The following is a 15,448-nucleotide window of genomic DNA, read 5'->3' on the forward strand; positions in this document are numbered from 1 at the left end:
TGGGCGTTTGGGGGCTTCCGCCTGTGACTTTTCATGGGACAGCCAGATGGAATACACTGATGGAGAAAGGCTGAGCGTGCCCTATGGAAGGAGGAATTGGTTTGGTTTGGTTTCTTTGCTGAGTAGCAATGAAGAGATCACTGGGTACAAGGAAAGATAGAGTCTCCATGCTCAGAAGCATCTAGTCAGGTCGGGGCAAGGGGAACGTCTGTTTATCAAGGGTCTGCTACGTGCCAGACCCTGAGTTATATGTCTCCTTACTGTAGCTCTTCAGGGCAGGGGTCATCACCCTCAGTTTTGCAAAGAGGAAAACTAAGGTTTTTAGGATTCAAAAGAAAGTGGCAGAGCGAGGAATGAGAAACCAGGATTCCCTGATGCCCTGCCAACTGGCAAGTGCAAGGCTAAACTTGGAGTGGGAAGCAAGGTGAGCCAAGGGCATGTCCTTGGAGCACATGGCCCTGCCCTTCTGTGCTGTCTCCAGGGTACAGGGCCTGTTCATCTGCAGAGCAGTCAGCAGTGGGACTGGTCCACCCTTTTCCCCATCCTGTATGATGAAGGCCTTGCCCAGGGAACCACTCAGAGCCCCGCAGCCACCCTGGGCTGAGGGTTTACTGTGCATGCCAGGCCCTGTCCCAAGTGAAGTAAAGTCCTGTCTGTTGTAACCTTATAACCACCCTGTGACACCAGTGCTGGGGAGGGGCAGGGAACCAGGTCTGGAGGTTTGGGGCGGGGGAACTTAGAGCTGGCCCCAGTTACCCAGGAAGTGGGAGCACTGGCACTGTGACTGGGGCTGGGGTGGGGATCAGTGCTGGAGCCCCTGCTTTGCGTGCACTCCTGTTCCCTTCAGATCTGTGTGCTCCAGCCACCCTCTCCCAAGAAGGGGTTCACATAGGCACGGCACATACTCCGCCCCTCGGCTCCTTCTTCTGGCCTTCCGTGATGGGCTAACCCCTTTCTGCACACACAACCTTTCCTAATAAATTGAAAAGTGAAGTTGCTCAGTCGTGTCCGACTCTTTGCGACCCCATGGACTGTAGACTATGAGGCTCCTCCGTCCATGGAATGTTCCAGAGCAGGTTGCCATTTCCTTCTCCAGGGGATCTTCCCGATGCAGGGATTGAACCCTGGTCTCCCACACTGCAGGAAAACACTTTACCGTCTAAGCCAAAAAAAAAAAAAAAGAATCCACATGAACTGGCCAGGCTGCAGCTGTGCCCCAGCCCTGCAGCTTCAGGCGACTCTGACTCTGAAGTCATTTTGATTGGAGATTCAGATGCCGCAGCCCCTTGTGGTTGGCTCACAGTCACTTTCGCTCAGGGCGCGTGTCAGCGTTCTGAGGGTGGGCTCGTGGTGGGGCTCCTCTGCTGATCGCCCAGCCCCGTGGAATAAGAGCCTGGGCTGGTGCCGGCACAGAGCAGGGACTTAACAGGTGGCTGTCTGTCCCCTTCCTTCCTCCTGTTTTCCAGTCCCAGAAGAGCTGACTGGACAATGAAAGGAGGGAGATTTGGGGAATCCTGTAGGAGACAGTCACACTTCTCTCGGGGCACACCATTTTTGCTGCATGACCTCACTAAGGAAACTGACCTTTGAAGGGCATGCTCAGGGTCAAGCATCCATAACTTGGATTTGTGGACAGCAGGGCAGACATAGGGTATACTTCTTCCCTTCCTGGATGTAATACTCCCTTTTCTCTTGTGTGCAGTTTTTTAGGGAGATGAATTAAAGGTTCCTTTGGGTTCTCAAAGGGAAATTAACTTAGGAAAGCCCAAATGCCGCGTGGCCTTGTTCTTGCCTCGTTGCTGTGCTAACCCCCAGTCTGGTCTCACCGTCACAGCGCAGTGTGGGGGAACAGTGGAAGACACGGAGGGGGTGATCTTGAGCCCCGGCTTCCCAGGCAACTACCCCAGCAACATGGACTGCTCCTGGAAAATAGTGCTGCCCATGGGCTTTGGTAAGTCTTCACGCCCAGGCCTCTGGGCTTAAAGCAACTGTCTGCCGCCATCACTCAGCATAACCTTGGCCGAGTCAGTTCAGCTCTCTGCCTGTCTGCTTCCTCAGCTGTTGAGCTCCTGTGCAGTCCAGAGGATCAGTTAGGAATGGTAGAGATGAATGTGCTTTGGGAACATAAAGTAGGGAAAAAACTTCAGGGATTACCATTATTATTTTTATCATTAGAGCAGTGAGCTAAAATCCAGGAATGTGGAATGAGAAATTGCTCAGGGATGGTTGAAAAAAGAAAAAGACAATCTATTTTACTGAGACTGGACTTCAACCTGGGCTTTTAACTCCAATATCCAATTTCTCATCCTAATTAAATTGAGCCAAGGTCAATGTGAAATTGAGTTTGCATTCTTTATACTCACATTCTAGCTGGCCTTAGAGGTTGGGAAATGTCGTGTGTATGTGTGTGTGTGTGTGTAGACATAGAGAACACTGATCTGGGTACAAAATTTAATTACTGAAGGTTCATGTGTTGTGCACTGGGAATATAATTTAACCCCTAATATTTCTGTTGAAGAGACAAAGAATTTGTGTTGATGTGGAAATTATAGGCTGTACACATAGGTCATCCAAGTCATTGCTCTGCGCCTAGGAATGAAATGTCCCAAGGGGACCACTCCTGCACGGGCCTGTGATCCCCCAGTCTGTGACCCTAGAAATCAAGATCATCTCTTTTGTCCTTTATTATTCATCCTAAAGTGGGTCTTCTGATGGAGAAGAGGCTTTCAAGAGAAAGCGACCTTCTTGGATGTCTCTAAATCTTCCCTCAGTAGATAGAGTTATATTAAGTACCATCTTCTGAAGGAAACTGGAGGTGTATGATCAGGCTGCAAAGTGATGATGACTTTGGCAACCTTAGGAACTCCAGATTTTGAGATATTGAGGGAAGAGGAGCTGGGAGACCCTCTAACTCTGCATCAGACATGAACCAGAAGAACCTCAGATGATGGAAGGATGGAGGCAAGACCGCAACCAAAGGAAAACAGAAGTTTAAGTGGGAGGGGCATCACTTTCTCTGTAAGGCCTGATGTTCAGCCACCAGAGACCTCTGTCTTTAAGGCCTCCAGGCAGTCAGCCTCCTGCAGGGACCAGTCGCAGAAGACCAGATCCCTTGCTTTCGAGTTACTGTTGGATTCCAAACAGTCCCAAATGCCCGCTGGTCTCAGTGTTCAAAAACTACCGCATTTACAAACGTCTGCCACTAGATGGCGGCAGTCAGGCAGCGCAACTCAGAAATTTGGCATCCAGCTGAGCCACAAGGGAAGCCCGTCCTTAAAGAGCCCCTTCAGTGGACCAGCAACCCCTGTGGGGATGACACATGGGAGGGAGACTGGAAAGTGTAGCTTCCGTGGAAATGTACAAAGGTGCTCCGTGTCAAGTTATCTGTAATCTGGAAAATATCTACGTGTTAATAGAAGAATGAATAGTGTGGTTGGGTAATTCATTAAATGGAATTTATTAATATGTAGTTAAAAATCAATGAACTGTATCTTTGCATTGACAAGGGAAGATCTTGCAAAACACATGCTGAATTTAAGCTTGCAAAACTATATATATAATATAATAATAAATGCAGATGTTTAAAACAAATCAGATATACATTTAGGAATCTAAACACATGAACTGGAAGGATATCTTCTGAATTCAAGAGAGTGACTGCCTCTGTAGAGAGAAGAGCAGTGGGAGAGGGCAGGAGATATGAAGGGTCTTCAATAGTATATGTCAAGTCTTTATTTAAATAATCAGATGCAAAAAAATCACTCCTATGTGCTTATTCTAAGCAAATTCAAAGGTATAGATGAGCAAATTATAAAAATTCCAATGTATCTGTAAGCCCCTCCGTGCCGAAATCATCACTCACAGCTTAGACCTCACCATCATGAAGACAAGGGCCCTGTAAAGACCTTGTTCCTCCCTGTGTAACGCTCACCTAGCACAGCCCTGGTGCATGGCAAATGCTCGAAAAACATTGTTAGTGAGTCAGTGAATAGTCTTCTATTCACTGTTACAATTGTATGCAACACACTACTTTGCAGTCAGATTTTTACAGTTAACCTTGCGCATATTTTCCTATGCTGAGAAATATATTTCTTCAATATCGTTTTTAATAGTAATCTAATTTTGAGAAATCTTATCAATCAATTGATATCAATAGTCCCCCACTTATTCTTCAAAGAATATATTTATATGTAAGTTAAGTGCACTTCCCTGGTGGCTCAGAGGTTAAAGTGTCTGCCTCCAATGCGGGAGACCTAGGTTCAATCCCTGGGTCGGGAAGGTCCCCTGGAGAAGGAAATGGCAACCCACTCCAGTATTCTTGCCTGGAGAATCCCATGGATGGAGGAGCCTGGTGGGCTACAGTCCACGGGGTCGCAAAGAGTCGGACACGACTGAGCGACTTCACTTTCACTTAAGATCCTAATGAAATCCATTTAACCTGTTGCATTGTTAGATCTTGATTAATAAGACCCCAAAGTATAAACTTCACTTGGCATCTTAACAGAACCAATGGGATGATGTAGTCTTCTAATTTCTGAATTATTGTAAGTGTTCTAGAAAATACTAGTATTGAAGGTCAGGTCTTTTGATCAGGTGTAGTTGTGTTTAAGTGGTAGTATTTTTCAGTTAAAACATTATTTTATCAAAGCTGCCCTTATACTGATACTAGACATATGAATCCCAAATTAAGTCAGGTGTTGACCCTGAACTTCATTTTCCATGAAATAAAAGAGTGGGGGTGGAGCTCTGATATGACTGATGCCTTTCATTTTGAGTGAATTTTTAAGTTCAGTCCTGCCTGAAGATGAGAGCCTGGGCTGACCAGGCTCACGTGTGACCTGGGCTGACCAGCGACCTCCACGTGTGCCCTGGACCCCTAACAGGGTGGGCAGTCGGTGGTGGGGACACGTAGGCTCTGGCAGGTGATGCTCTCAGGAGTCAGCACGTCGGAAGCAGGACTCTATTGCTTGGGCACTGTCTGCCTTTGTCTTGCTCCCAGGAGCTCACATCCAGTTCCTGAACTTCTCCACTGAACCCAACCACGACTTCATAGAAATCCGGAATGGCCCCTACGAGACCAGCCGCATGATGGGCAGATTCAGCGGGAGTGAGCTTCCCAGCGCCCTGCTCTCCACGTCACACGAGACCACTATCTATTTCCACAGCGACCACTCCCAGAACCGGCCGGGATTCAAGCTGGAGTATCAGGGTGAGGACAGGAAGGGTCCATCCATCCCCGCCTCTTAACCCACCATCACCTATCTTCCCAGCCTTCCACGTAGGGGAGGAGGGGACCCAGCAAAGGCCAAGGAGTGGAAGGCAGGCCTGACTGCTGTGACATGTCTCTCTGGCCCCACAGAGGCTATCAAACCCCCTGGACAAGAGCTTCCCAGGGCAGCAGCCCAAAGCGCCATCTCGGCTCCAGACCCAACAGTCAGCAGCTTCCTCAGAGCAAGTGACCCATCAGTTCCCCCTCCAACCACCCCTTACCCCCTGCCCCGGGGCCTCCAAAGCCCTTCCTCCTCCGGGGCCTCCCCTGTGTGTCAGTTACACCCCACAAAGCTCGTCCTGTGATATGATGGAGGTTTTCAGTAACGATTCTGGTAACAGTCCTGGAGCGCCCGCTGAGCCGTCACAATGAGACAGGAGCAGGACCCCTTCCTCCCGCTGAGGGCTTCCCTGTGTGAGGCTGGACCCCACTCCCCGCAGCTCCCCCATCCTCAGCTGGAGTCCTGTGGTTGGCCCACTCCTGGATCGAGCCCCATCCGCCCCAGCTCAGACTTCTGTGCCTGTGTAGCTGTGCCCACCTGGGCAGCTGTACCCAGGGCCCTGGGGCAGCCCGACATCTCCTTCCTGGGACGCCTCAGGAGAAGGAGCTGGGCCCTTCACACCAAGGGAGGAGCAGGGAGAAGCCCCAGCCTCTTTCCCAGTAAATGCCACTTCATTGGCAATAATGCACTGTGCCCCCCGCCCCGGCGGGCTGTGGATGGGCTCGTGGCAGAGGTCAGCCTTACCTGGGCAAGCCTGTGCCTAAGAAGGGTACACAACCCCGGTGGGCAGTGAGGCCTGTCCAGTGGTCACCATACGTCCCAAGGCCACAGTCTATCCCAGGAGAGACTCAGGCCCACATGCGAGGTCAGGGTGCCTCTCTGAGACAGACACACGCCTCTCAGGCTTCACGTGTACTGGTCTCGGAGGTCTGCTCTCTCAGTATACCGCAGACTGGTGGCTTGAGGAGCAGAGTTACTCTCTCACAGTCTTGGAGCCTGGAAGCCCTGAGATTGGGGGTGGGCAGGGCTGGCTCCTTCCAAGGGCTGCAAGGAGGAGTGTGTTCCCTGCTCTCCCCCGGCTTCTGGCAGTTTGCTGACCGTTGGCATTTCTCGCCTTGTGGAACCATCACCCCCATCTCTGGCTTCATCCTCACGTGGCGTTCTGCCTGTCTGTCTGAGGTCATTAGGGTGGGCCCTAATCCAGTATCACCAGTGTTCTTGTGAAAACAGGAAATGTGGAGATGGTAAAGACCGCCTGCAAAGCAGAAGGCCTGGGCTCCATCCCTGGGTTTGGGAAGATGCCCTGGAGGAGGGCATGGCTACCCACTCCAGTATTCTTGCCTGGAGAATTCATGGACAGAGGAGCCTGGCAGAGTAGTCCATGGGGTCTCAAAGAGTCAGACACGGCTAAGACTACCTAACTAAAGACCTCATTTTAATTTAGGTAAAGGTAGGTGAAGATCCTATCTCCAAATAGGATCATGTCTGAGGAGTGGGGGAGAGGCAGGGGGTTAGAACTTCTACATGAATTTGAGGCGAACACAGCTTGGCCCAAGGGCTCTCCCTGAGCGCCTCCTCTGGGATGAATGCAGGGTCTGATGACGCCACCATTGTGGTGGGGACCGTGCTCTGGGGCCTCCCCGTGCACTGGCTTTAGCCCTGTGATGGGCACAGCCCTGCCCAGGAGCTCAGGTGGTGAGAGCAGACACGCTCCCTGCATTGCTGTGTGTTAAGCCCACTTTGTCCTTGTCAGAGCTGCCCCTCTGAGTCCTGCAGACTCCTCGGATGCCCTGCTTCCTTGCAGAAGTAGTAGTTAGGAGCCTTGACCTCAGCTCCTCCCAGACTCACCAAGCCTTCTCCTCTGAGGAGCTTCACCTGAGGCTCAGGGCTCCTCCCTGAGGCTTCCAGGCATGAGCCAGCACCCTGGAGCCCCCATGGAGCCCTGGTCTCAGCCCCTCCCAGACTCACCAAGCCTTCTCCTCTGAGGAGCTTCACCTGAGGCTCACGGGCTCCTCCCTGAGCCTTCCAGGCCTGAGCCAGCACTCTGCCTTAACATCACTCGCACTGAGGCTCCACGTGTTCGGAGGCCGGGCTCTCTAAGGAACCTGAGGCAGGAGCGAAGGGTGGAAGCAGGAAGGAGGGGTCCTGAGCTCACCTTCAGAGCACCAGCAGCTTGACCTGAGTTGCCCCAAGTGTATGAGAGCCCCAGCAATGCCCACTCTGTGGTGGGCCAGCTCCCCCGACTCACGCACATTTCTCCCCAGGACTTGCCCGGATGTTCCCCTTGGGTCCCAGGCCCAGCTGCTTCCTCAGCGCCTGCCCGCTGCCACGGTCCTGACAGGGCTTGTGGAGCCACCTTGGTGTCAGGGTGGCCGCTCCTCAGGCGTGACCTCTGAAACCCACTGTGGCTTCTTCATGATGGCCCATCCTCCGGACCAGGTTGTCTCCAGTTCCGGTGGCCCAGCTGCTCCCACTGAGGCCCCCACCATGTGTCAGGCCCAAATAATCCTCCCTGCCCCCGAGACCCATGTTCTTGGCCCTGTGGAGTTTCACCTGACCACTCGCCCTTGGCTTTTCTTTTATGAAAAGACCTACATCTCCACTCAGGCCATTTGTATCCAGCAGTCCCAGCTCTTTGTGGTCCCCAGACTTTCTTTGGAAGAAACACAACTCCTTGCTTCTCCTCAAAATCCCTCCTGTTAGACACTCTGGACTTCCTAACCTGGAGTTTTCCTTCTCCTTCTTCAGGTAAATATCCTCGTAACGTTTTTAGTAGCAGCACAAGCTACTCCTGCCAGGTCTCCTAGCCTGATAGGCTTAATGTTTCCGTTAAAATTTCTCAGGAGATTGTGTTTCTAAGAATGTAGCAAAATGACCTTGTTCCAAAATGTTAGGCCTCATAGTTACTGATTTTTTAAACATGTCTCTTTGTTTGAAACTGTATCTGCTCCCATTGTAGCGTCCACTGCTCCTCTCCCCGCAGAACCCTTTTCTGGGGAAGTTAATGACTCCACTCCTCGGGGGTCCTGTCTTCCCTCAAGGCCCAACCTCTCCCTCTGAAGCTTCCTCTGGTGGAAGAGACTCTGAGACTCCTGTCCCTGTGAAAGCGTCCCGGAGCCCTCACTTCAGTGTCTTTTTGTGAAAAGCCAGCTCCTTCCCCTGGAAATGATTCCTGTGAGAGAGACCCAGCCACTGTCCTCCAGGCTGCTCGTGACTTCTCACCAGCCCTTGGTCTTCAGGCCCGCCCACATCGTTGGGTCCCTCGCTTCCCACTGAGACTTCTCCTTAAAGGCCCCAGTCATCCTTCAGTCACCTGCCTACGGGCTCCTCACTTCTGCTAAGACTTGCTAAATCGCCCAAACCCGTTGCAGCTGACAGAGCCGTGCCCCTTTGGCTGCCCAGCCCACCCAGTCTCTCCAGAACTGCTCGATTTTTCAACACACACAAAGGGATTTCTTTTTATTTTTTTTAAAAAAGAAAACGTTTGCTTATTTTTAAAATTTTTATTTGTTCATTTTTGGTTGCAGTGAGTCTTTGTTGCTCTGAGTGGGCCTTCTCTAGTTGCATCGAGTGGAGGCTGCTCTGCATTTCAGTGTGCGGGCTTCTCATTGCCATGGCTTCTCCTGTTGCAGAGCACGGGCTTGAGGGCACGAAGGTTCAGTAGCTATGGCATGCGGGCTCGGTGGTTGCAGTGCGCAGGCTTAGTTGCCTCCCCGGGATGTGCATTCTTCCTGGGCCAGGGATCAAACCCGAGTCACCTGCAGATGGATTCGTAACCACTGGGCCCCAGGGAAGTCCTACCTTGATGATCTCCCAGTGAAACCTGCCCAGTTCTGCCCACAGGGGCCTCCCTGCGTGGCACTGAGAGGAAGCACATCACGCGAAGGACCTGGTTCGTGATCATCGTTCTTTACAGGTTATCGCACGTGGTGAGGCACCGACTTGCATCGAACATTCATTGATCTCAACCACTGCCCCTGAGAATTCCCACTGTAGGAACGCCCCCTCTGCTGATTTCCTGCTGAGTGGGTCCAATTACTGTCCTGTGGATCCGATTATTAATAACTGAGGGCTCTGGCTCTCTGGCGTGTGCTCAGCAAATCCCTCAGTGAATTCTCCCTGCTGGCCCAGCTGCCCCCACTAAGGCTTCTCCTTTCAAGGCAGGCGTACCCATTCTCAGGGAAGCAACTTTCTTGTTCTTTGGAGGGACTCCCTTGTATGAACATCACACATTCCTATTATTTTATTAAGTTTTTTCTTTAATGTGGACCATTTTTAAAGTCTCTTGTTGAATGTGTCATAACATTGCTTCTGTCCTACGTTTTTTTTGTTTGTTTGTTTTTGGCCACGAGGCATGTAGGATCCCAACTGCCTGACCAGGGATTGAATCCACACGCCCTGCATTGGAAGGCAAACTCTTAACCACTGGACCACCCAGGGTGTCCCCACACATTCCTTTTAACCCAGTGATTCCCTCAGAAAAGTTCCTCTCCTTGCCACAGGTTGGGCTTACTGCCGTGTTTCCTCCTTCTTGAGAGGTTCTAACTGCTCAGAGTCAGAAGGACCCCACTCAAGTGCTCATCTGACTGCTTCCTGTGTTTGTGATCTTGGTGGTTATCGGGATTGAATGAAATAAGCAACAGAAAGAGCCGAAGTCAATGCTGAGCCCCAACGAGGTGCTCAAGGAATAATGGTTCCATCTAACCTTGTCGTCCGTGGGCCGCCCTTTCCCATGAAAGCAGCAATAACAGACAGCGTGCTTATTGCATTCTTACCACTTTCCAGGACTGAGCTGTGTGCATGTATCATCCTATCAGATTCTCACAATAACTGTTTGCTAAGTAAGTAAACAAAGGCATACAGAACTGAAGTCTCTTGGCCAGCGCCAACAGCTAGAAAATGACAGAGGCCTGTCTAAGTCCATGCCTTAGTTCTCCAGCACTCTGCTAACTCCCTGTGTGTATATGTGCTCAGTGGTATCTGACTCTTTGCAACCCCATGGATGGTATCCTTCCAGGCCCCTCTGTCCATGGGATATTCCAGGCAAGAATACTGGAGTTGGTTGCCGTTTCCTATTCCAGGGCATCTTCCCAACTCAGGGATAAGAACTCACGTCTCGTCTGTCTCCTGCACTGGCAGGCAGATTCTTTATCACTAGCGCCACCTGCCAGTTCCCTGGCACACCTGGATGGGGAGAAAATGCCCAGAGAGAATAAAAAAAACCTTCTCTCTTATTCTTTCCCAGCGTATGAACTTCAAGAATGTCCAGACCCAGAGCCCTTTGCCAACGGCATTGTTCGGGGAGCTGGCTACAATGTTGGACAGTCAGTGACCTTTGAATGCCTCCCAGGGTATCAGCTGATGGGCCACCCTGTCCTCACATGTCAACATGGCACCAACCGGAACTGGGACCACCCCCTGCCCAGGTGTGAAGGTATGTTCCTCAGTCAGTCCTGGTGATTCTTTCTCGGGATAGGGTTCATGCTCGTGCCTGCTCCGTGGGATCACCCATGCTAGGAGATCCTAGCAAACGTGGTCCATCATGTTTTCATATGGATGGGACTGAGCTCTGGGCCAACACTAGGGAGGACCTGGAGGAGACACAGATCAAAGCCAAAGGAATACATTCTCAGCCCTTGGGAACAGCCAACCTCATGAGCTAGATGTCCCAGTCAGAAGCGAAGACACTGATATACTGAGGGGTAGAGAATCAATCATGGTGCTTTCCTAAAGGGAGATGAGAAGAAAGCATCTTTCTAGAAAAGTTTTGTTCCTCTCTTCATACCCCACAACTTATTCCCCTTCTCCTACATGAACCTAGAGAGATCTGAGTTGAGGATATCAGAGAGCTACTGGGGATACTTTCCTGGGCCTTCATTAACCAGAATCAGGGTGGAGGAGGACCAGAAGCTCATGCTATCCCTATCCATGTCTACACATCTCCATTCCATTTTCTCTTCCTTTTCCTTGAGGAGAAGCTGGGATTTGTCTGGAAAGGGCAAGGTTTAGCAGGAGGACAGTATGATTCAGGAGAAAGTGCCCCAGCTCTGGAATCAGATCACCCTAGGCTTTACCTTTGAACTGCTTCACCTCTCTAAGCTCCAGTTTCTTCCTTAGATGATGGGGCTTCTCTTCATAAGAGCTGAGAAGATTCCAAGATGGTGCATGTCAAGTGCCCAGCACAGTAACTGGTTCAAAATCCAGGAGTTGGAAAAGTATTAACTCTCCATAGATAAAGACACCTTGCTTGCACAACTGAGCTATTCTGGTGTTAGAATATAAGATCGTAACCGCTAAAACTATTAAATTCCCAGTTAGCTTTTCAAATTTTCAAAACCATCCCCATGCATAATCAGTCTACCATTCTGGAATTGTTGGCTGGCCACCCTCTCTATGACAAGCTTCATTGTGGACTTTTGTTTCTTTTTTGCTCCTTTTTATGGTGTCACAGGAGAGGGAAGAGCAGTTTCCCCCATCAGACATCTTTAGCCATGAACCCTTCTTCCTCCTAAGACAGTGCTTCCCTTAGCTTAGACGAGGACATCATTTTCTTTTGCATTTCCAATTACCTTTCTGCCTGTGCCAACTTTTTGGTCATCTTTTTCTTTGTCCCTTAAGTGTTTTTGTTCTTTGAAGTTATTTCCCACACTCTCTTCTCTTCTTTCCCTCACATCTCCAAATGCTATCTGTGTCTGCAACCTTTATCTCTTTGCCAATTCTTCACCTGTACATTCAACTCCTTACTAAATATCTTCACTTATCCAGAAGCACCTAAATCCTAATGTATTTAAAATGGAAGCCATCCTCTTTCTGCCATTACGTTGAAATCCTCACTAGAGTGAAAGGCCCCTCTAGTCCTCTGGTTATTCGTTACTCAGTTTGGGCAGCCTGCCTCTCACTTATCCTGTCTAGTCACTGAGTCTTGCTAATTCTACGTCCTAATTGCCCTTCAAATACATCCACTTGTCCGTACACGTTGCCTCCACCCTAATCCAGGTCACTTAGGTGAGGCCTATCACTGGGCTCCCAGCCTTCAGTCTTGTGTTCCTCAGTCCACTTTTCACAGTGTGGGGAGGGTGGTGAGCCTTTGAAGCTATGCATGTACAGTAGCGAACTTTCAAAGGTGCGAAAGTGCCTCTAATTCCAGCAATGAGCCAGAACCTGTGCCATCAGCGGCCGGCATGAGTGACACTGCGCTTGCCCTCCGCCTCCTATGGCTGACGATTCTTCACCTCCACCATCTCCCACCTCCTCCCTTCCCTCCTCCCATCAGTAATTCTTCTTGCCTGTTCACTCAACACCAGCCCCTGTGTGCCAGCTGTTGTACTGTACTATTTTGCTTTTCAAGGTACTAGACTGTAAGATTAAACATGTTCTCTTTATTTTTTGTATTTGTTTGTTTTTAACATTTTAGTTAGTGTCTTACATGTGAAAAGTATTATAAGCCTATTACAGAACAGTGCTATATAGCCGACTGTGTTAATTGAGTACCCAGGCTCACTTTGTTGGACTTATGAATAAATTGGACTCACAAATGCCCTCTCTGAATGGAACTCATCCATATGTAGGGGACTTACTGTACTCCAGACACGGCCCTGCTGAGAAACTAGCAAGCTGTTTCCACCTCCCTTGGGGTAACTGTCCAGCCCCCTGGAGCTAGCGCACGCTGTGCCTCGGGACCTGGACCCCGCTGACCTCCCCGTGTTCTCCACTCTCACACTTCGCCCCAGCTCAGCTGAAATGCTTTCCATTTTTGCCCCTCTTGCCCCTGGTTCTGAGCACATGCTGGTCCCTCCTCATAGAACGTTGCTCTCCTCTCCTGCCTTACCTGTGTAGCCCTTGTCATCCCTCAGGTCTGAGTCTAAAAGTGAATTCTGCCAGGACTCCCTCCCCCTCCCCAGGATCAGATAAGGGGCTCCCCCCAAAACGTTCCCTCGACACTCCATGTTGACAGCACGCTCCACCCTAGGTGGAAGACACCGGTACACTCCACCGTGTCCCGGGAGATTGTGATGCCACAGGTCAGAATCACATGCCGTGGTATCCTTGCTGTCCTTTATCTCCCCTGGCTGCATCTGGCAGCGAGTGGTGGTTTGGTCCATGGAGGAGGGATGGCGTGCCCATGAGCACCACTTTTAGGATGTGCTCACATTCGCCGGAGCCCAGAGCCCTGGCCTCTGCTTGGAGGTTTTGGGACGCTTTCTTCTCAGGTCAGTCTCCCCGCATCCACAAGTCTGATTAATGACCCATTCCAGCCAATACACTTATTGTTCTGGACCAGGGGGATTTTGCCCAGAATCTCTCGTTTTCCTCCACGGTGACCAAGTCCAAATACCATGGAGAATTCCAGGACTCTTTATGTGCTTGTGTGCGTGCTTAGTTGTTCAGTCCTGTCCGACTCTTTACAACCCCGTGGACTTCAGCCCGCCAGGCTCCTCTATCCATGGGGATTCTCCAGGCAAGAATACTGGAGTGGGTTGCCATGCCCTCCTTCAGGGGATCTTCCCAACCCAGGGACCAAGCCCAGGTCTCCCACATTGCAGGTGGATTCTTTACCATCTGAGACACCAGGGAAGCCCAGCCTAAAGCCTAGATCAGACTGAGTCTAAGAGCGGGTGTTGCTCTGGGGAGACAGGAAGATGGGCAGAGGCACATGTCTGTGTAGCAGACACCCTCTCTGTGAGCTCGCACTGGCTGAGCATCTTACCTGCGTGCGTTCATCTGATGGTCAACCACTGTCCTGTGAGGAGGGCGTCTTAGTCCTGTTTTTCAGGTGAAGATAGAGAGACTACCCTACTAATCTGAAGCTATCTAGTCAAGTTAATCGTTGAGCCATGATTTGAATCCAACCTTAGCCTCACTACAAAAATCTGCAATTGCTTTTTTAATAGTTATTTATTTTGACTGTGCTGGGTCTTTGTTGCTGTGCACAGGCTTTCTCTAGTTGTGGTGAGCGGGGACGAGTCTCTAGCCGTGGTGTTCACACTTCTAATTGTGGTGGCTTCTCCTGTTGTGGAGCACAGGCTCTAGACCACAGACTTCAGTAGATACGGCGCACGGGCTTAGCTGCCCCGTGGCATGTGGGATCTTAATTCCCCCACCAGGGATCGAACTCGTGTTCCCTGCATTGGAAGGCAGATTTTCAACCACTGGATCACCAGGAAAGTCCCAAGAATCCACAACTCTTAAGTCGAGGTCAAAAGTACCAATCCAAGAATCTTAGAATAATAAGATAAAGAGATACCATCATAATTTTCTACCCCTTCCCAGTAAGTGTAGTGAAGCCCTGACTCTAGCATTCCTACAGAACGAGAGGCAGTAGCTCTGATGTGTTCTTCCTCCTGGACGGGTCTCTTTCATGAGAAAGAGAAAAGAGGGTTCGGGGCTGAGACAGGCCCACAGAGGCACCTGTGCTGAAGATCGGGAGCCTCTCGGAATGTGACGTGTTGGGAACAGCAGGAAAAGCCAGGCCGGCCATCCTTGGCCCCGCCTCCTCTCCCCATCCCACCCAGCCTCCTGGAGCAGGAGGATTCGTGCTTCGGGAAGTCACCTGAATTCTCATGGCGGAGGTGATCTGAGCACTCCTGTGTTTGTGTCCTCTCCCTGGCAGTCCCCTGCGGCGGGAACATGACCTCCTTCAATGGCACGGTGTACTCCCCGGGCTTCCCCAGTCCCTACTCCAGCTCCCAGGACTGCATCTGGCTGATCACCGTCCCCATCGGTCACGGCATCCGCCTCAACCTCAGCCTGCTGCAGGCAGAGCCCTCTGGAGACTTCATCACCGTCTGGTAAGGCCAGCTGCCGGCTCGGCAGGGAAAGGGGCTCGAGCTGGGCTCTCAGCTGGGTCACCCATCTGTTAGTCCAGAAAACCAAGGGCTGGATAGTTTTAAATGGCTGTCAGCCTCCTGGGTCTCAAACATAGTGGCATAAGAACTCAGCTTCCATTAGCCTTTTTGACTCCTTGATGGGAAAGGACTAGCAGGGCAGTGAGGTTCCCCACCTGGAGTTCTGCTGGGGGTCAGTCAAAATACCAATGGGTGTGGGAATCTGGATCAGTGAGTAGACTTTTCTCAGTATTTCCAGAGTCCAAACCAAAATTCTCCGCTTACCGGATAAGCTACCCAGACTAAGGGAAGAGCTGTGCAGTGGGATTTTATGAAGTCCTGCTGGCATCTCAT

The 15,448-nt window shown here is 50.7% G+C and overlaps 1 protein-coding gene across 2 annotated transcripts in view; it reads left to right on the top strand.

The window, feature by feature from the left end:
- Positions 1-15,448, top strand: part of CSMD2 (CUB and Sushi multiple domains 2) — a 677,707-nt gene that overhangs the window by 570,521 nt on the left and 91,738 nt on the right. For both annotated transcript variants that reach the window (XM_040231766.1, XM_040231767.1), the window contains exons 40-43: positions 1,835-1,951; positions 5,000-5,209; positions 10,516-10,704; positions 14,881-15,058. In XM_040231766.1, the coding sequence (XP_040087700.1) occupies positions 1,835-1,951; positions 5,000-5,209; positions 10,516-10,704; positions 14,881-15,058 (694 nt within the window). The remainder of the gene's footprint in view (positions 1-1,834; positions 1,952-4,999; positions 5,210-10,515; positions 10,705-14,880; positions 15,059-15,448) is intronic.

This window comes from Oryx dammah, unplaced genomic scaffold, assembly GCF_014754425.2.
Source record: "Oryx dammah isolate SB20612 unplaced genomic scaffold, SCBI_Odam_1.1 HiC_scaffold_28, whole genome shotgun sequence".
Taxonomy (NCBI): Eukaryota; Metazoa; Chordata; class Mammalia; order Artiodactyla; family Bovidae; genus Oryx; species Oryx dammah.